General features: G+C 43.6%; 1 protein-coding gene across 1 annotated transcript; it reads left to right on the top strand.

Moving 5' to 3' along the window:
• Nucleotides 1-5450: 5450 nt before the first annotated feature.
• On the top strand, nt 5451-12645 carry LOC114857119 (cytochrome P450 2J6-like). The gene is made up of 10 exons (XM_029153284.3): nt 5451-6911; nt 7347-7509; nt 7883-8035; nt 8113-8273; nt 10386-10454; nt 10657-10761; nt 10885-11023; nt 11338-11423; nt 11583-11684; nt 12101-12645. The coding sequence occupies exons 1-10, from the start codon at nt 6534-6536 to the stop codon at nt 12155-12157; spliced, it is 1413 nt and encodes a 470-aa protein (XP_029009117.2). The 5' UTR covers nt 5451-6533; the 3' UTR covers nt 12158-12645.
• The last annotated feature ends 4836 nt before the right edge of the window (nt 12646-17481 follow it).

Genomic DNA, 17481 nt, shown 5'->3' with positions numbered 1-17481 from the left:
AAATAAAGGAAAATTTAAATAATAGGGAAAGCAAATCAAAAGCATGGATGTTGATCGTGCACATCAACAAACCAAAAACCAGCTGGGGAGATCAGTGCATACACAACGAAGGTGTAATGCAAAGAGCCCACAATCCTCAGGTTGTCTCTGCCTTTTAACCCCTCTGTCCGACTACGGTGGAACATCTGTGTGGCCCAATCAGACTGCATGCACCATCTCATCCCTGTCGCCGCGTGTGTGAAAATGTTTACATTCTCACACCTGCATCACTGACGTTTGACTATCAGAGAGGAAGGAATGCTAAGTCTCAACAGACAGGGAGACACAACTCCCTGGCCTTGGGTTTAGAAGCTAGAGTCCAGAGTCTATCAGGCAGAGACAACCATTGAACAATCTATGTGAAAGGTCAAATACATAAAACAGATGTAAGATAAAATATAAGATATTAACTGTAGAACATAAGTCATAACTTGTATAATAACTGCATAGAATAAGGAATAAACAACTTTTCCCATAACACATCTCATCCCTGTCGCCGTGTGTGTCGAGATGTTTACCTTCTCACACCTGCATCGCTGGCGTCTAACTATTCAATTTATTTGTATAGCGCCAAATCACAACAAAGTTATCTCAAGGCACTTTATAAAGTAAGGTTTAAGACCTCACACAACTAAACCCAACAGATCCCACCTACAGCAAGCATTCAATTTGACAGCAACAGTGGAGAGGAAAAACTCCCTCTCTAACAAGGAAGAAACCTCCAGCCGAACCAGGCTGAATGTGGGCGGCCATCTGCCTCAACCAGTTGGGGTGAGAGATAGAGAGAGAGAAAAGCACAGCAACAACAACAAGCAACAACAGAGCACAGGCAGGATGGTTGGATCCGCAGCTGCCCATCACAGACACAATACTCTGAGTCCAATGATACCTGTAGGTGAGAACAGACTGAGAGAGAGAGCGGGGGAGAAGCACAGCTACTGGAGAGAAAGAGACAAGGTTACATGGAACAATGATGGGAGGGTATTGGCCAGAAGAGGTAAAAGGAAACAGAGGAACTCAGTGTATAAATTAAGTCCCCCAGCAGTCTATGTCTATTGCAGCTTGACTAAGAGATGGTTCCTGTGACTAACAGTGCCAGTGACCTGAACCATCTCTAACTATAAGCTTTATCAAAAAGGAAGGTTTTAAGCCTGATCTTAAAGGTGGAGAGTATATCAGCTTCTCGAACCTGAAAAGGGAGATGGTTCCATAGGAGAGGAGCTTGGTAGCTAAAAGTTCTGCCTCCTGTTTTACATTTAAACACTCTAGGAACCACAAGTAGCCCAGCGCTCTGAGAACGAAGTGTTTTGCTGGGTGCATAGGGAACTATAAGGTCTTTAAGGTAAGAAGGAGCTTTATCATTAAGTACTTTTTAGGTGAGTAGGTCTTCTGCCCTCGGCCAAGCGTCCATGCGTGGCTTATGCAGCGAGCTAAACACTGATGACATTCAGTAACCACTCAGGAGGCGAAAGTTCCGTTTGTGCATTTACTGTTGAATACCACCAAACTTGTAAAACTGTAACAAAGCATAATACACACAAATCAGCATTTGTTTTGTATGCTACACGTAACAGTTTAAGCTAATAGCCGGATGAGGCTCTGACGTGTAGCGTTTCATTAGCTCACTCTCATATTATTACGGACACACAAACACGTTGCAAAGAAACCACTCCTATCCGCTTACAGATCTTTTGGCTCGTTGCGCCGTTGCCAAGTAGTGACCGAAGACACACCCAATCTTCTACTCCTATGACGATCGTATGGCTTCTTGAACCTGGTCGCGTGATGGTTCTTCCAAAACACCACTAGGCAGCATAGTTTTACCACACAGCAACAATAACTGAACAATGCTGGAGGCAGAACACTCCCCGCTTGACATCTGTGGGATGTTACTTAGTTACACAAAGCCCCTCTGAACTCAGTCCTTTGACACCAACATAATGACTTCACTGATGGGTCTCAAATACATCCTCTGCACGCCACCAATGACCTTGATTTCAACTTTCCTAACCTTGCCATCCTCACTAGGAAAGGTTCTTGTGATAAGCCCCAGAGGCCAGCGATTTCTCTTCTCTTTTTTATCCATAAGTAGGACGACATCTCCAACCCGCAAATCAGGTTTTGGCTTCCTCCACTTGCGACGTACTTGAAGTCCACTGAGGTACTCTCTCTTCGTCCCCAGAAGATGTTTGCTCCATTGTCTCTAAAGAGATCGTGGTCGTCAAACTGTCCTGGTGGCGCTGGCGGCATTCCAACCTTCTGAGTGAGCAGCATGGCTGGAGTGAAAATCTCTGGATGCTCTGGGTCCGTGCAAACCGTCATAAGTGCCCTTGCATTTACTATTGCAGTGACCTCTACCATGAATGTCACCAACACCTCGTGTGTGAGTTTGATGCTCCCATACTGCAACAGCATTGCGTCCAGAACACGTCGAGTGATGCCGATCATGCGTTCCCAAGATCCTGCCATATGAGAAGCATGTAGTGGATTGAACTGCCACCGACAGCCACTATCTTCAAGATAGGTGTTGATCTTGTTGTTGTGACAGCCCTTTTTGTCTATTTGGAGCTCTCGACAAGCACTCACAAAATTTGTGCCACAGTCCGATCTAAACAATTCCTCTAATGGCGAAGAAGCGACGCAGAGCATTGATAAATGATGAAGTGTCCATAGAATCTATGACTTCGATATGTATGGCACGAGTGCTCATACACGCGAAGATGACGGCCCATCTTTTTTATTCCGCTTGCCCCCCTTGCGTTCTTCTGGCTGTTACGGCCCATGGGCCAAAAACATCTAGGCCCACACATGAAAAGGGAGGCACTGCACACCCTCTGTCCTCTGGCAGATCTGACATGATTTACTCTGGTTGTTTGCCCCTTAGTCGGCGGCACGTGACACAGTTATGGATAACAGTGCTGACTGCTCTCTTCCCACCTACTATCCAAAACCCTGCAGCTCCGATAGTGCCTTCCGTAAAGTGTCTCCCCTGGCGGAATACACATGCATGAAAATGTTTGATTATGAGCTAGGTTAGGTGGTTCTTACTGGGAATGATCATGGGGTGCGTTTCGTCTGCTCTCATTTGTGTTCTCCTCAACCGACCTCCAACTCTGACTACTGCATTTCTATCTATGAATGGGTTTAACTTGTGAAATGGGCTTTGCCTGTGTGTGGACTCATTGTTCTCCATGCATCTGATATCTTCTGCATACGCCTCTATTTGAATTGCATGAATGATAGTCGCTTTTGCTAGCTGTAGCTGCTCCTAGGTATTGTGTTTATTGCAACGGTGCCATCCATAACATGCATGTTCTGCTGTTCTCTTAAAGCTTGCGGCGGTGTGTAGCAGCCTGGCAATGGCCTTTGTCAGGTTGTTCCAACTAGAGAATCTTTGGAATCTTGCTGTTCCAAGCTTGCTCCTCGCCAAGGACATAGCACAGGAGACAATCTCCGGACAGAGCTCAGCGTCGTTTTCAGGGTCTCTGAGATCAAAAGATTTTTCTGTTGTTGACCTTTGGTTTATGTCGGCTAGGAAGATGGGTCCGTGCAGCCATGTGGAGTCAGACAGGTGTTCAGCAGATAATGCCCTCGTGGGGTGGTCAGCTGGGTTTTAGTGAGTGGGCACGTAGTGCCACTGATTAGCCCGGTTTGAACGTGTGATGCGCAACGGCTGCACACGGTTGTGAACATACACGTTTGTCACTTATCTCAACTCGAAATGAGAAATGATCTGTAGACAGATCCCAACCCAATCCGAGGCTCCGTTGCACTGGTAATGAATGTTGTCCCAGCTCAAGTCCCTGCAGGCCTGTAGCTACTGTAGGTCTTCATGAGGGAAGGCAATGGCAACAATGGGACTGTTTGAAGCGATCTTATGGAGGCGGATGTTGGATTGGGCAAGCATTCTTTGAGACCTGTGGATCACGTCGATGGCTTGGGCTTCTGAGGCAAACGATTTTAATCCATCATCAACATAGAAGTGTCGTTCAACAAATTCTTTCATATCACTTTCGTATTCCTTTTCTCCTTCTGCTGCTGTACTCTTGAGCCTGTAGATGGCCACTGATGGTGATGGACAATTCCCAAACACATGGACAGTCATGCAAAGCTCCTCAATTTCTCCATCCAGATTGTGTTAGTGTGGTGGAAATTTTCCATAAAGAAGCAGATGAGAGAGAGTTGTCCTTTTGTGCGATTTATTGAAATAATAAAGAAAGGAAAAAATAAAAATAATGGGGAAAGCAATAAAAAGCATGGATGTTGATCGTGCACATCAACAAACCAAAACCAGAACCATCTGCTCCACATCAGCCATAACAGCATAAGGCTTGCCTCTGAAGTGCAGAAGTACCCCTACAAGACTGTTATTAAGATCCGGACCCTTTAACAACACCTGATTGAGGGACACGTTCTCACACTGAGCACTTGAGTCAAAGACTACCCTTATTTTACCTGTTTTTTGTGGATGGTAAACGCCAAAGTTTGGGAGATACCAGCACTCTTTATGAGGCTCGAGCGGAGGAGCCTTCTCGGCATGTCTTCTGATGAACAGTCTTTCCATGAATTCCACGTAATGCTCTCTCATCTCTGGGTTCCTCTTCAACCTCTTCTGTAGTGACATGAAACGATTGAGTGCTTGCTTTTTGTTGTCAGGTAAGCGTTGTCGAGGATAACGAAATGGTAGTGGGGCCACCCAATGGTTTTCCTCATCCTTAATAAACTCGTCGCGCATGATGCTCAGGAACGCTTCCTCTTCGACAGAATGTGCCACTTTGTCGTCATCTGCTGTTTGTTCAAATATGCGTCTTTCCAGTCCCCTCTCATCATGTACGTTCTGCTGTGAACCTTTCTTTAGTGTGATTTCTGTTCTCACAGGGAAAAAACAAGCTGGGCCGACAATTATCAAGCACATGTTTATAGCACATGTGATATAGGACTTTACAGTGGGCCTGTGGGCTCCCCAGAGGCAGACCTCGCCAATAACCACCCACCCGAGATCGAGCTGTTGAGCGTAGGGCGCTTCGTGGGGGCCGTTCACTTGGCTGCGGACCTTGTGGGCACGGATGACATCTCGTCCCAGGAGGAGAAGGATATCTGCTGCTGGATCGAGTGGTAGTATTTCTGAAGCTATGCGAGATAGATGAGGGTGAGCGGTGGCGGCTTCTGGTGTTGGTATTTCATTTCTATTGTCTGGGATTTGGTTGCATTCGGTTAGGACCGGCAGTGGCATGGAGACCTTTCCATTAATGCCTTCAATGACAAAGCCATGGGCTCTTCGTCCCATTTTGTCCACTGTGCCGGAACATGTTTTTAATGTGTATGGCAGTGGCTCTCCGCCTTGGTTGAACATATCAAAAAAGGGGGAATGGGCCAGTGATACATTACTTTTGGTCGTCTAAAATCGCATTCATCATAAGCATATGTTATGCATCCCCCCTTTTTGACACCTGGTCCAACCCATGTGTCAACTCAGCAAAGTGAGGGAAAAAATGTTTGACTACTGTAGACTCCATGCCTACAGGTGCAACCATTCGTTTGCCAGACTCTGCATTCCTGTGAGATAGAAAATTAGTGACTATGAGCAAATTAAACACCAAATCAAATATAGTATATTTAAACTCAGTGTTGTCAAAATATTCTCATTCAAAAATAGTGTGTAAAGTTACATAGAAACATATGATTAGGGCAATTATCAGAGTAACATAAAATGAAATCTAACAGCATGGTTACAATTGATGTCTTGTAACAATCTGCTTCAACCTGTTGAACAGTAGTGTTTCCAACCTGTTGACGCATTGATTGTTTTGATTGCTCACACCCTTAGCTGAACGGTCAACACAGCCTCGCCTCAGTGCGTGTGTGAGCACAGCGAGAGTCGCCCTTCTCACGTCACCTCACTTCTGGTGGGTTTTCCGTGCGGTGTAGACGGAGGGTCATTTGTCGGATCCGGGACCTTCCTACAGTGTATAGAATGGATCCAAGTCGCTCTCTCTGCGACATTCACAGCTGTGTGGGTCGTCAGACGGACCTGGAAGAGGCCTTGCCACTGTTTGAAGTTCCAGTGCTTCTTCCTGAACTCCTTAATGATCGCCCAGTCCGCTGGTTGGATGGCGTGTAAGCGTCCTGACGCCTGTTTTCACCTGTTGGAAAGTCTGAATTGTGCTAATTGTGTTATGTTTTTGACACCTGGTCCAACCCATGTGTCAACTAAGCAAAGTGAGGGAAAAAATGTTTGACTACTGTAGACTCCATGCCTACAGGTGAAACCATTCGTTTGCCAGAGTCTGCATTCCTGTGAGATAGAAAATTAGCAGTGAAACAAAACACCATTCTTTCATCAAAATGCTTCATACAAGGTAACATACAGTAAAATAAATTTTAAGTGTAAAACAAAGTTACAAAATTAACAAAAATAAAACAATAACATAATTGTTATTGTTTAGTATTGGTGTTGTTGTAAATCATTTGTTTCCCTAGTTGGGAAATGACACATGTGGGACATTTTGAATGGGTGCAAAGATTTGTTTCGTAAAATGCTGAGTAATTTGAAAGCAGTAGACCAAAAGGTCAGGTCTCAACCTGTCCCCTTGTTCTTACTCACCTTTCATACACTGACCAAAGTGCACTCCCAGAGTGGGCAGATCGTCCTTATAAAGCAGGTCATTCAGGTCCTGCAGCCACTTCAGCTCAGTCTGATCCAGTCCACCATGTTTGCTACAATCATTCTCCTGTCACTCTGCGTGTGCTTCATCATCCTTCAACTCCAATCCCGAAGGCCCGAGAACTTTCCTCCAGGACCTCCTGCTTTGCCACTACTGGGAAATCTGTTGAACCTAAACCTTGAGAACCCTCTGAAGGACCTTGAGAGGGTGAGACATTAAAATGAGTGATGAATAATATATGCCTTGAATTGCATTCATATTAGTGATAATATTAAGAACAAAACCTTTTATGAAATGTTTGATAAACATATACAACTTACAATCTATTAAAAAAAAAGAATGATTTTCCTTGTGATGCAGTATTTACACAAGCACTGCCTGTACAGAGGTAATTGCCTCTTGGCTCCAATGTAGCCAGTAGTAAAGGTCAAACACTTTTTTTTTTGCCTTTTTATACCACATTATATGGGTCCAAATGTGTTGTTGATGTTGAATATTGCATAGAACAAATTCTACTTATAATACTAACCTGTGAGAAAATGCCACAAGGTAAATTCTACCCTTCATTTATACAATTCCCAGTTGAGACATTTAATGTTTTCTATCTACTAAGTACATTATTATTGTTTTGTTTTCTTTCAGCTGAGGAAGTCGTACGGTAATGTCTACAGCCTGTTCATTGGCCCCAACCGAACTGTGGTTATCAATGGAGTGGAAGCCCTGAAAGAAGCTCTGGTGAACAAGGCTCATGATTTCTCTGGACGACCTCAGGACATGTTTATTAATGATGTCAGCCACAGGAAAGGTCTATACTATACTTTGTTATAAGACTAAATCTGCAATATAAGATCATCTTTGTCTGTCTTTAGTCTACCTACAGTACTGGAACTTTTACGTGAGCTTTAGGTTTAGGTTTATTGAACGCCATTTGAAAAATATAAAATATTTAATTTGAAACAATGGTCCCACCTTTAGTACATAGCAGTACGAAGATTTTATAATTTATTTCACCCTCCCCACCTGATTCTTTTGAATTTGGCTCTAATTTGGAACCTAGTTTCAGACTCTATCTCTAACAGACACTAAATAGCAGGCAGTAATAAAGTAATATAAAATCTTGCTTGACATGGAAATATTCAGCATATTCTCTATACGTCAACACATTTATTGTACTGTAGGAGTAATTGTGGTAGATTACGGCCCTCGATGGAAGGAACATCGTCGCTTTGCCCTGATGACCCTGAGGAACTTTGGTCTGGGGAAAAACACCATGGAGGACAGGATTCATGGAGAGATACAACACATCATCAAAACCCTGGAGAAGAACATCGGCGTGTAATCAGTGTGTAATCAGTGATACTCACCATAAGACTTATGTAATACAAGGTCTGCATTACATCTTTTACAGGCAAAAAGCTGAGTCCTCAGGTTATGTTCCATTATGCAGCCAATAACATCATCTGCCAAGTTCTGTTTGGGACACGTTACGAGTATGATGATGAGTTCATCAAAGAAACTGTCCGCTGCTTCACACAAATTGCGAAGACAATCAATGGTCCATGGGCTATGGTGAGTCAAAGCCAGTTTACATTTAAGAAAAACCTGAGCCTGCATATATTTAAAAAAAAAAACTCCCTTCTCACCCTCAATGGGTGGTCTCATTCGGTTTCCAAGCTGGGGTCCGAGCTTGAGGATTCTGTGTATCCAGGGTATCCAGTATTCAGGGTGGGTCCAATCCTTTAGCAGCTGGTTCATTTGTGCTGCCAGGCGTTAATGTATACCTCATACTTATATACGCGCTCATACTCACCCTGAATGACTAACCTATAATAATGAAGGATCCCTCAAAGGGTACAGTCCCATCCAACTACCGGCCAATAACCTGTCTCTCCACAACATGGAAGCTCATGTCAGGCATCATCGCAGCTAAGATACAGGTAAGAGGGCACATGGGTCAATACATGAGCAAAGCACAGAAGGGCATTGGTAAGGATACCAGAGGAGACAAACACCAACTCCTGGTAGACAGAACAGTCGCCCAAGACTGCAGAGTGCGACACACCAACCTGTGCACACCCTGGATCGACTACAAGAAAGCCTATGATTCAATGCCACACACATGGATCACTTAGTGCTTGGAGGTATACAACATCAATAGAACTCTAAGGGCCTTCATTGCAAACTCGATGAGGTTGTGGAGAACCACCCTTGAAGCCAATGGGAAGCCACTTGCCCAAGTATCCATCAAATGTGGCATATACCAAGGAGATGCACTGTCCCCATTGCTGTTCTAGATAAATCTGAACCCCCTCAGCCAAATAATAAACAAGACTGGCTATGGATACCGACTCCGGAATGGAGCCCTCATAAGTCACCTCCTCTACATGGATGACATCAAGCTGTACGCCAAGAATGAGCGAGACATCGACTCACTGATCCACACCACCAGGATCTACAGCTCGGACATCGAGATGTCATTCGGGCTCGAGGAATGTGGGAGGATGGTGACAAAGAGAGGCAAGGTAATCCACACAGAAGGGGTCTCACTCCCAGAAGGAACAATAGCAGACATTGAGGACAGTTACAAGTACCTTGGAATACCACAGGCGAATGGCAACCTTGAACAGGCAACAAGGAATGCGGCAACAGCCAAATACCTCCAACGAGTAAGGCAAGTCCTAAGAAGCCAGCTCAACGGCAAGAACAAATCCCAGGCAATAAACAGCTACGCCCTGCCAGTGATCAGATACCCTGCGGGAATAATAAGGTGGCCAAAGGAAGAGATACAGACCACAGATGTTAAGACACGAATGCTCCTCACCATGCATGGAAGGTTTAACCCCAAATCCAGCACTCTGAGACTGTATGATAGCCGAAAGGAAGGAGGCCGAGGACTAGTAAGCGTGAGAGCCACTATTCAGGATGAAACATCCAAGATCCATAAGTACATCAAGGATAAGGCCCCAACAGATGACGTGCTAAGTAAATGTCTCCGGCAATGAACAGAGGATGAGATGCTGGAAGAGGGATCATCATGGGAGAACAAGCCCTTACACGGGCTGTACCACTGGAACATAACTGAAGTGGCTGATCTCAACAAATTCTACCAATGCTGCACAGGAGCAGGCCCATAGGACCAGAGCCATAGAGGCCCAGATCTACCACACAAGACAAGACCCAAGGTGTAGACTGTGCAACCAGGCCCCTGAGACAATCCAGCACATAACTGCAGGGTGTAAGATGCTGGCAGGGAAAGCATAAATGGAACTCCATAACCAAGTGGCTGGCATAGTATACAGGAACATCTGCGCAGAGTATGGCGGTGGTGATCGGAGCACTGGGGGCAGTGACCCCCAAACTGGAGGAGTGGCTGCAACAGATCCCTGGAAATAGATCCAACATCTCAGTCCAGAAAAGTGCAGTCCTAGGAACAGCAAGGTTACTGCGCAGAACCCTCAAGCTTCCTGGCCTCTGGTAGAGGAACCTGTGTGTGTGTGTGTGTGTGTGTGTGTGTGTGTGTGTGTGTGTGTGTGTGTGTGTGTGTGTGTGTGTGTGTGTGTGGCTTCCACATGGTATAAAGGTGAAGGTGCCACTGAGTGAGTACTGCTCTACTTTCACCTGGAAGCAATATTCTGCAAATTTCTATTCACAATCAAATTAATTCTCTTTGTTCTCTTACAGTTGTATGATTCGCTTCCATTTATTCGCAGCCTGCCGCTGCCCTTTACTAAAGCCTTTAGGAATATGGAGGTATGTTAAATAAATCTGGGTATTAATTCTAAATATTTATAATAGATCATAAAAATACAGTAATAGCAACCTAATGTTAAATATTAAAGAAAGAGAAATAAATGTCAGTTTCAGAGCTTTACTATAGTGCAGTAGGTGTTTTATTCTTTCTCCTAAAACTGTAACTGATTCACATCATGAATTCTGAATTATGTTCTTTCAGACTGTAAGGACACTTGCAAAAAAATTAATAAGTGAGCACAAGAAGAGCCGAGTCCCTGGAGAGCCTCGAGACTTTTTAGACTGCTATCTGGATGAACTGGAAAAGGTGAGTGTCCAGCGTGTGTCCAAGGTAACAGCCCATCTCACGATTGTATGTTAGACTCATTCATTTATATTATTCAAATATAGGGAAATGAAACTAATTGAACTTGTCTTCTCTTCTGGTTAGAGAGACAGTGAGAAGACTACATTCTCAGAAGAACAACTGATTATGTACGCGATAGATCTTCAGTTTGCTGGGACTGACACTACCTCCAACACCCTGCTCACTGGCTTCCTCTACCTCATCACCCACCCAGACATACAAGGTGTGTCTGCACCTGAACACGTGGCTTATTCCTGTCATGGACTATGCAACCCTGTGTTGTATTTCTATAGTAAATATTTTCTTCCATCTATTCATGTGTAAAATACGTTTCACACATAACCAAGAATAAGTATGTCTACTGGCTACTCAATACATTTTTTCTGATCATGGACACAGCTAGTACTACATTTACTTTTAATTTATACACACATGTATTAATATTAGTGTTATGGAATCTGTAAGACTTAGCTTTAGTTAAACAGTTCACTATTTGTATAAGTGAGTAACTTAACTCGTGCCCCTCCATTCCCTCAGAGCGTTGTCAACAGGAGATAGATCAGGTGATGGAAGGGAAGGATCAGATCTGCTTTGATGACAGGCACAACATGCCTTTCACACAGGTGTGGTATATAAACATTAATATAGTAATTTAATGTGCACAGTTGCTACAGTACTGGCCGACTATCGGAGAACAAGTGTTTTCTTGTTGTCTTGAAATCTCTTTTTTGGGCTAAGTCAGATAAGCATCCTCCTGAATTTGAACATCTATCTCCTTCCAGGCTGTGCTCCATGAAGTACAGAGGGTAGCCAACACTGTTCCACTCAGTGTTTTTCATTGTACAACTACAGACACAGATCTGATGGGATACTCCATTCCCAAGGTAAGAGGCTACTTTTGGATAATTAGAAGTCAAATACAGCCCAATGATTATACATAATCTAAGTGAGATTAAACCACCCAGTTTTTGTACAGTTCATTTTCTTTCTGCATCACGTACTGTACAGTACATGCACATGTGCATAATCCTAGTGGATCAGACTGTTTAGTGATTACACTAAACAACATAGCACCCATAGTTTCGGATTCCTGAATTTTTTTTTATCGCTAGACACCTAAAGATTCAAATTGCTTTTGAAGATTATGATGAGTTCTAAATACAGTGAGAGTTGTAATCTAAATTTGAACTGGCTGTAAAACACATCTTCTACAGCTTTTCTGCATCTGAAATAACTGAACATTATAAATTATAATTGTTAGAGTCACTACAGTTACAGTTAAATTCTTCTTTCTCTTTAGGGTACTGTGATTATTCCAAACCTCTCATCACTGCTGAATGAACAATTATTTCAATAAATCGCACAAAAGGACAACTCTCTCTTATCTACTTCTTTATGGAAAATTTCCACCACACACTCACTGTATGTTGAATTTAGACCACCTGTGGAATAACTGAAATGAGTTATTCCACAGCAACTAATTTGATAGTATTGAAATTACATGTTTTTCTCTTTTCTAATAAGGTAAGCTATAAAGGTGAATCAAGCGTAAGGAAAAGCATGTGTAAATATAAAGTAAAAATTCAATTGTTTAAAATAATTCTTGAGTATTGCACACACAAAAACACATTTCCACTCAATGATTTCCTGAATGAAAGTGTTTTCCCCTTATAAAAACAGATTTCTGTGAAATATGTAATTGGCAACCAGAAAATGCACCGCTACTCCAAAGCTGGAAGAAACTGTTATCTTCACACTCTAGGTTATTGAGTGTGTTGAGAAGCCTGGGGTTTGAGGACAGAAGCTTTTGCAGGGCCTTGCAGATGAAATGCTTGATGGAAGTAGGGTAAACAGACCATGTCCTGGGTAGGTGGTGTGGTGGAAATTTTCCATAAAGAAGTAGATGAGAGAGAGTTGTCCTTTTGTGCGATTTATTGAAATAATAAAGAAAATAAAAATAATGGGGAAAGCAAATAAAAAGCATGGATGTTGATCGTGCACATCAGCAAACCAAAAACCAGCTGGGGAGATCAGTGCACACACCACGAAGGTGTGATGCAAAGAGCCCACGATCTTCAAGTTGCTTCTGCCTTTTAACCCCTTTCTCTGGCTCTGGTGGAATATCTCTCTGCAGCAATGGAATTGTTTGCGCCACCTTATCTCGCTGTGAGTGAGAATGTTTGCTTTCTCACTTCTGCATCGTCATGTCTTGTTATGCAAAGGAAGGAACACCGAGCTTCCAAGACAAGATGCATTCGCTTTAACAGCCTTGGGTCTGGTGGGGAGTCAGATAGGATGGAGCCAGAGTCCGGGTGTAAAAGACAAACATATATCATAAATTATTAGTCAGTCAAATGGAACATCAGATGTTTAGACTTGATATACGTCAGGGCACAAGAGATTATTTGTTTGTGTAAGAATGTTCAGTATTGTACCTAACCAGCACATGACGAGTGTGTTGGATAAGAAATAGCACTAAGGTAAAATTTTTCCATTACATTCCCCCCTTTTGATTACACATTAATCAAACACTAAAATAATAAAATTTTTCAAACATTGCATTTTGTAGTAACAACCCTTACAAATGAAACAGTAAGTGTATTAAGTCAAAATTCAAAAATACACCTTCACATAAAATGCAAGTAACTTAGGAATAAAAGGTTGGGAGCTGTTTTGGTGGGTAGTTAAACAAGAATAACCTCTGTATCGGCATGTGAAGAAAATGAGCCCATACCATCGTCAAAGTCATTAAGTGAGTTAGAGTTGGGGTTTTTGAACATAGTGCATTGTGTCATTTGATATGAGAGTGTTGCTGAGGTCGCACGCATGATGAGACCTCTAACTAGTGGGATAACGCAAAAACCAAACAAGAGAATCACAGCCATCTCAATGATAAGGGAAACAGCTGCGGACATGAGAACAGATTTCCATTTTCCAGACATTTCGTCTAGCCAATTCCAAGAGGAAGAATCTATACCAGAGTTAGCTGAGATTCTGAAGGCTGTGGAGCGCTTTCGCCACAATACCGTTAGAATCAGTGTTATTCAGGATGTAAGTACAACATGCGTTTCCAAACATAACACAAACGCCTCTTTTCTCTGCTAACAACGTGTCTACATCCATTCGACTGTAAGGTAATAAAGACAATTAATGTATGATAGCCATAGGTTTCCGATGGGGTTCTGTTTCATATAATCTTAAGATAGATTTCATGCTTTCGGATCTTTAATTGTACATTTGGGTCTAGAGCGAATAGGAGATTCAGGGATTTAACCAGAATGATGATGCATATTGCTGCTTGTGTTGTCTGTCATCTGTAGATGACGGATAAAACTAATTGTAGCGGTGAATAAAGTGATTGTGAGCAAATTAAACACCAAGTCAACTTCAGGATATTTAAACTCAGTGTTGTGAATTATGTGAAAGTTTCTCATTCAAAAGTATTGTGTAAAGTTACATAGAAACATCATATGATAAAGGCAATAATCCAAGTAACATAAAATGTCTAACACAACAAGGTCACAATTGATGTCTCGTAACAATCTTCTTCTTCCTGTTGAACAGTAGCGTTAGATTGTTTCCAACCTGTGTGTTGAAGTATTGATTGTCCGTTGGGGTTCTTCAGGTTGTGATCAGCTGATCACAGAGACACTTGGGATTTGTTATCACCGCCAGGTTTCCTCCCAATGTCGTCTGAGTCACTGTCACTCCCGTGATGTGAAGAGTCTACACGTCGTCCAGCGTCGGCAACTCAAGGCTGCTCGTGTGTGTGTTTTCTCAGGAGCGTGTGTGTAGATGTATGGTCTGATAGTGTGATTCACCGGCGCAGCTTCAGGCGGCACTTGGCTCACACCTTTAGCTGAACGGTCAACGCAGCCTCGCCTCAGTGCGTGTGTGAGCACAGCGAGGGTCGTCCTTCTCAATTCTTTATGTCAGTGGTGGTTTTCTCGTGTGGTGTAGATGTAGATGGAGGGTCGTCTGTTGGATCCGGGACCTTCAATGAAGAAGATGGGTCCGTGCAGCCATGTGGAGTCAGACAGGTGTTCAGCAGATAATGCCCTCGTGGGGTGGTCAGCTGGGTTTTAGTGAGTGGGCACGTAGTGCCACTGATGAGCCTGGGTTGAACGTGTGATGCGCAACGGCTGCACACGGTTGTGAACATACACGTTTGTCACTTATCTCAACTCGAAATGAGAAATGATCTGTAGACAGATCCCAACCCAATCCGAGGCTCCGTTGCACTGGTAATGAATGTTGTCCCAGCTCAAGTCCCTGCAGGCCTGTAGCTACTGTAGGTCTTCATGAGGGAAGGCAATGGCAACAATGGGACTGTTTGAAGCGATCTTATGGAGGCGGATGTTGGATTGGGCAAGCATTCTTTGAGACCTGTGGATCACGTCGATGGCTTGGGCTTCTGAGGCAAACGATTTTAATCCATCATCAACATAGAAGTGTCGTTCGACAAATTCTTTCATATCACTTTCGTATTCCTTTTCTCCTTCTGCTGCTGTACTCTTGAGCCTGTAGATGGCCACTGATGGTGATGGACAATTCCCAAACACATGGACAGTCATGCAAAGCTCCTCAATTTCTCCATCCAGATTGTGTTAGTGTGGTGGAAATTTTCCATAAAGAAGCAGATGAGAGAGAGTTGTCCTTTTGTGCGATTTATTGAAATAATAAAGAAAGGAAAAAATAAAAATAATGGGGAAAGCAAATAAAAAGCATGGATGTTGATCGTGCACATCAACAAACCAAAAACCAGAACCATCTGCTCCACATCAGCCATAACAGCATAAGGCTTGCCTCTGAAGTGCAGAAGTACCCCTACAAGACTGTTATTAAGATCCGGACCCTTTAACAACACCTGATTGAGGGACACGTTCTCACACTGAGCACTTGAGTCAAAGACTACCCTTATTTTACCTGTTTTTTGTGGATGGTAAACGCCAAAGTTTGGGAGATACCAGCACTCTTTATGAGGCTCGAGCGGAGGAGCCTTCTCGGCATGTCTTCTGATGAACAGTCTTTCCATGAATTCCACGTAATGCTCTCTCATCTCTGGGTTCCTCTTCAACCTCTTCTGTAGTGACATGAAACGATTGAGTGCTTGCTTTTTGTTGTCAGGTAAGCGTTGTCGAGGATAACGAAATGGTAGTGGGGCCACCCAATGGTTTTCCTCATCCTTAATAAACTCGTCGCGCATGATGCTCAGGAACGCTTCCTCTTCGACAGAATGTGCCACTTTGTCGTCATCTGCTGTTTGTTCAAATATGCGTCTTTCCAGTCCCCTCTCATCATGTACGTTCTGCTGTGAACCTTTCTTTAGTGTGAATTCTGTTCTCACAGGGAAAAAACAAGCTGGGCCGACAATTATCAAGCACATGTTTATAGCACATGTGATATAGGACTTTACAGTGGGCCTGTGGGCTCCCCAGAGGCAGACCTCGCCAATAACCACCCACCCGAGATCGAGCTGTTGAGCGTAGGGCGCTTCGTGGGGGCCGTTCACTTGGCTGCGGACCTTGTGGGCACGGATGACATCTCGTCCCAGGAGGAGAAGGATATCTGCTGCTGGATCGAGTGGTAGTATTTCTGAAGCTATGCGAGATAGATGAGGGTGAGCGGTGGCGGCTTCTGGTGTTGGTATTTCATTTCTATTGTCTGGGATTTGGTTGCATTCGGTTAGGACCGGCAGTGGCATGGAGACCTTTCCATTAATGCCTTCAATGACAAAGCCATGGGCTCTTCGTCCCATTTTGTCCACTGTGCCGGAACATGTTTTTAATGTGTATGGCAGTGGCTCTCCGCCTTGGTTGAACATATCAAAAAAGGGGGAATGGGCCAGTGATACATTACTTTGGTCGTCTAAAATCGCATACATCATAAGCATATGTTATGCATCCCCCCTTTTTGACACCTGGTCCAACCCATGTGTCAACTCAGCAAAGTGAGGGAAAAAATGTTTGACTACTGTAGACTCCATGCCTACAGGTGCAACCATTCGTTTGCCAGACTCTGCATTCCTGTGAGATAGAAAATTAGTGACTGTGAGCAAATTAAACACCAAATCAAATATAGTATATTTAAACTCAGTGTTGTCAAAATATTCTCATTCAAAAATAGTGTGTAAAGTTACATAGAAACATATGATTAGGGCAATTATCAGAGTAACATAAAATGAAATCTAACAGCATGGTTACAATTGATGTCTTGTAACAATCTGCTTCAACCTGTTGAACAGTAGTGTTTCCAACCTGTTGACGCATTGATTGTTTTGATTGCTCACACCCTTAGCTGAACGGTCAACACAGCCTCGCCTCAGTGCGTGTGTGAGCACAGCGAGAGTCGCCCTTCTCACGTAACCTCACTTCTGGTGGGTTTTCCGTGCGGTGTAGACGGAGGGTCATTTGTCGGATCCGGGACCTTCCTACAGTGTATAGAATGGATCCAAGTCGCTCTCTCTGCGACATTCACAGCTGTGTGGGTCGTCAGACGGACCTGGAAGAGGCCTTGCCACTGTTTGAAGTTCCAGTGCTTCTTCCTGAACTCCTTAATGATCGCCCAGTCCGCTGGTTGGATGGCGTGTAAGCGTCCTGACGCCTGTTTTCACCTGTTGGAAAGTCTGAATTGTGCTAATTGTGTTATGCATCCCCCCTTTTTGACACCTGGTCCAACCCA

This window comes from Betta splendens, chromosome 6 (assembly GCF_900634795.4).
Source record: "Betta splendens chromosome 6, fBetSpl5.4, whole genome shotgun sequence".
Classification (NCBI taxonomy): domain Eukaryota; kingdom Metazoa; phylum Chordata; class Actinopteri; order Anabantiformes; family Osphronemidae; genus Betta; species Betta splendens.
This window is presented reverse-complemented; position numbering and strand designations above follow the sequence as displayed.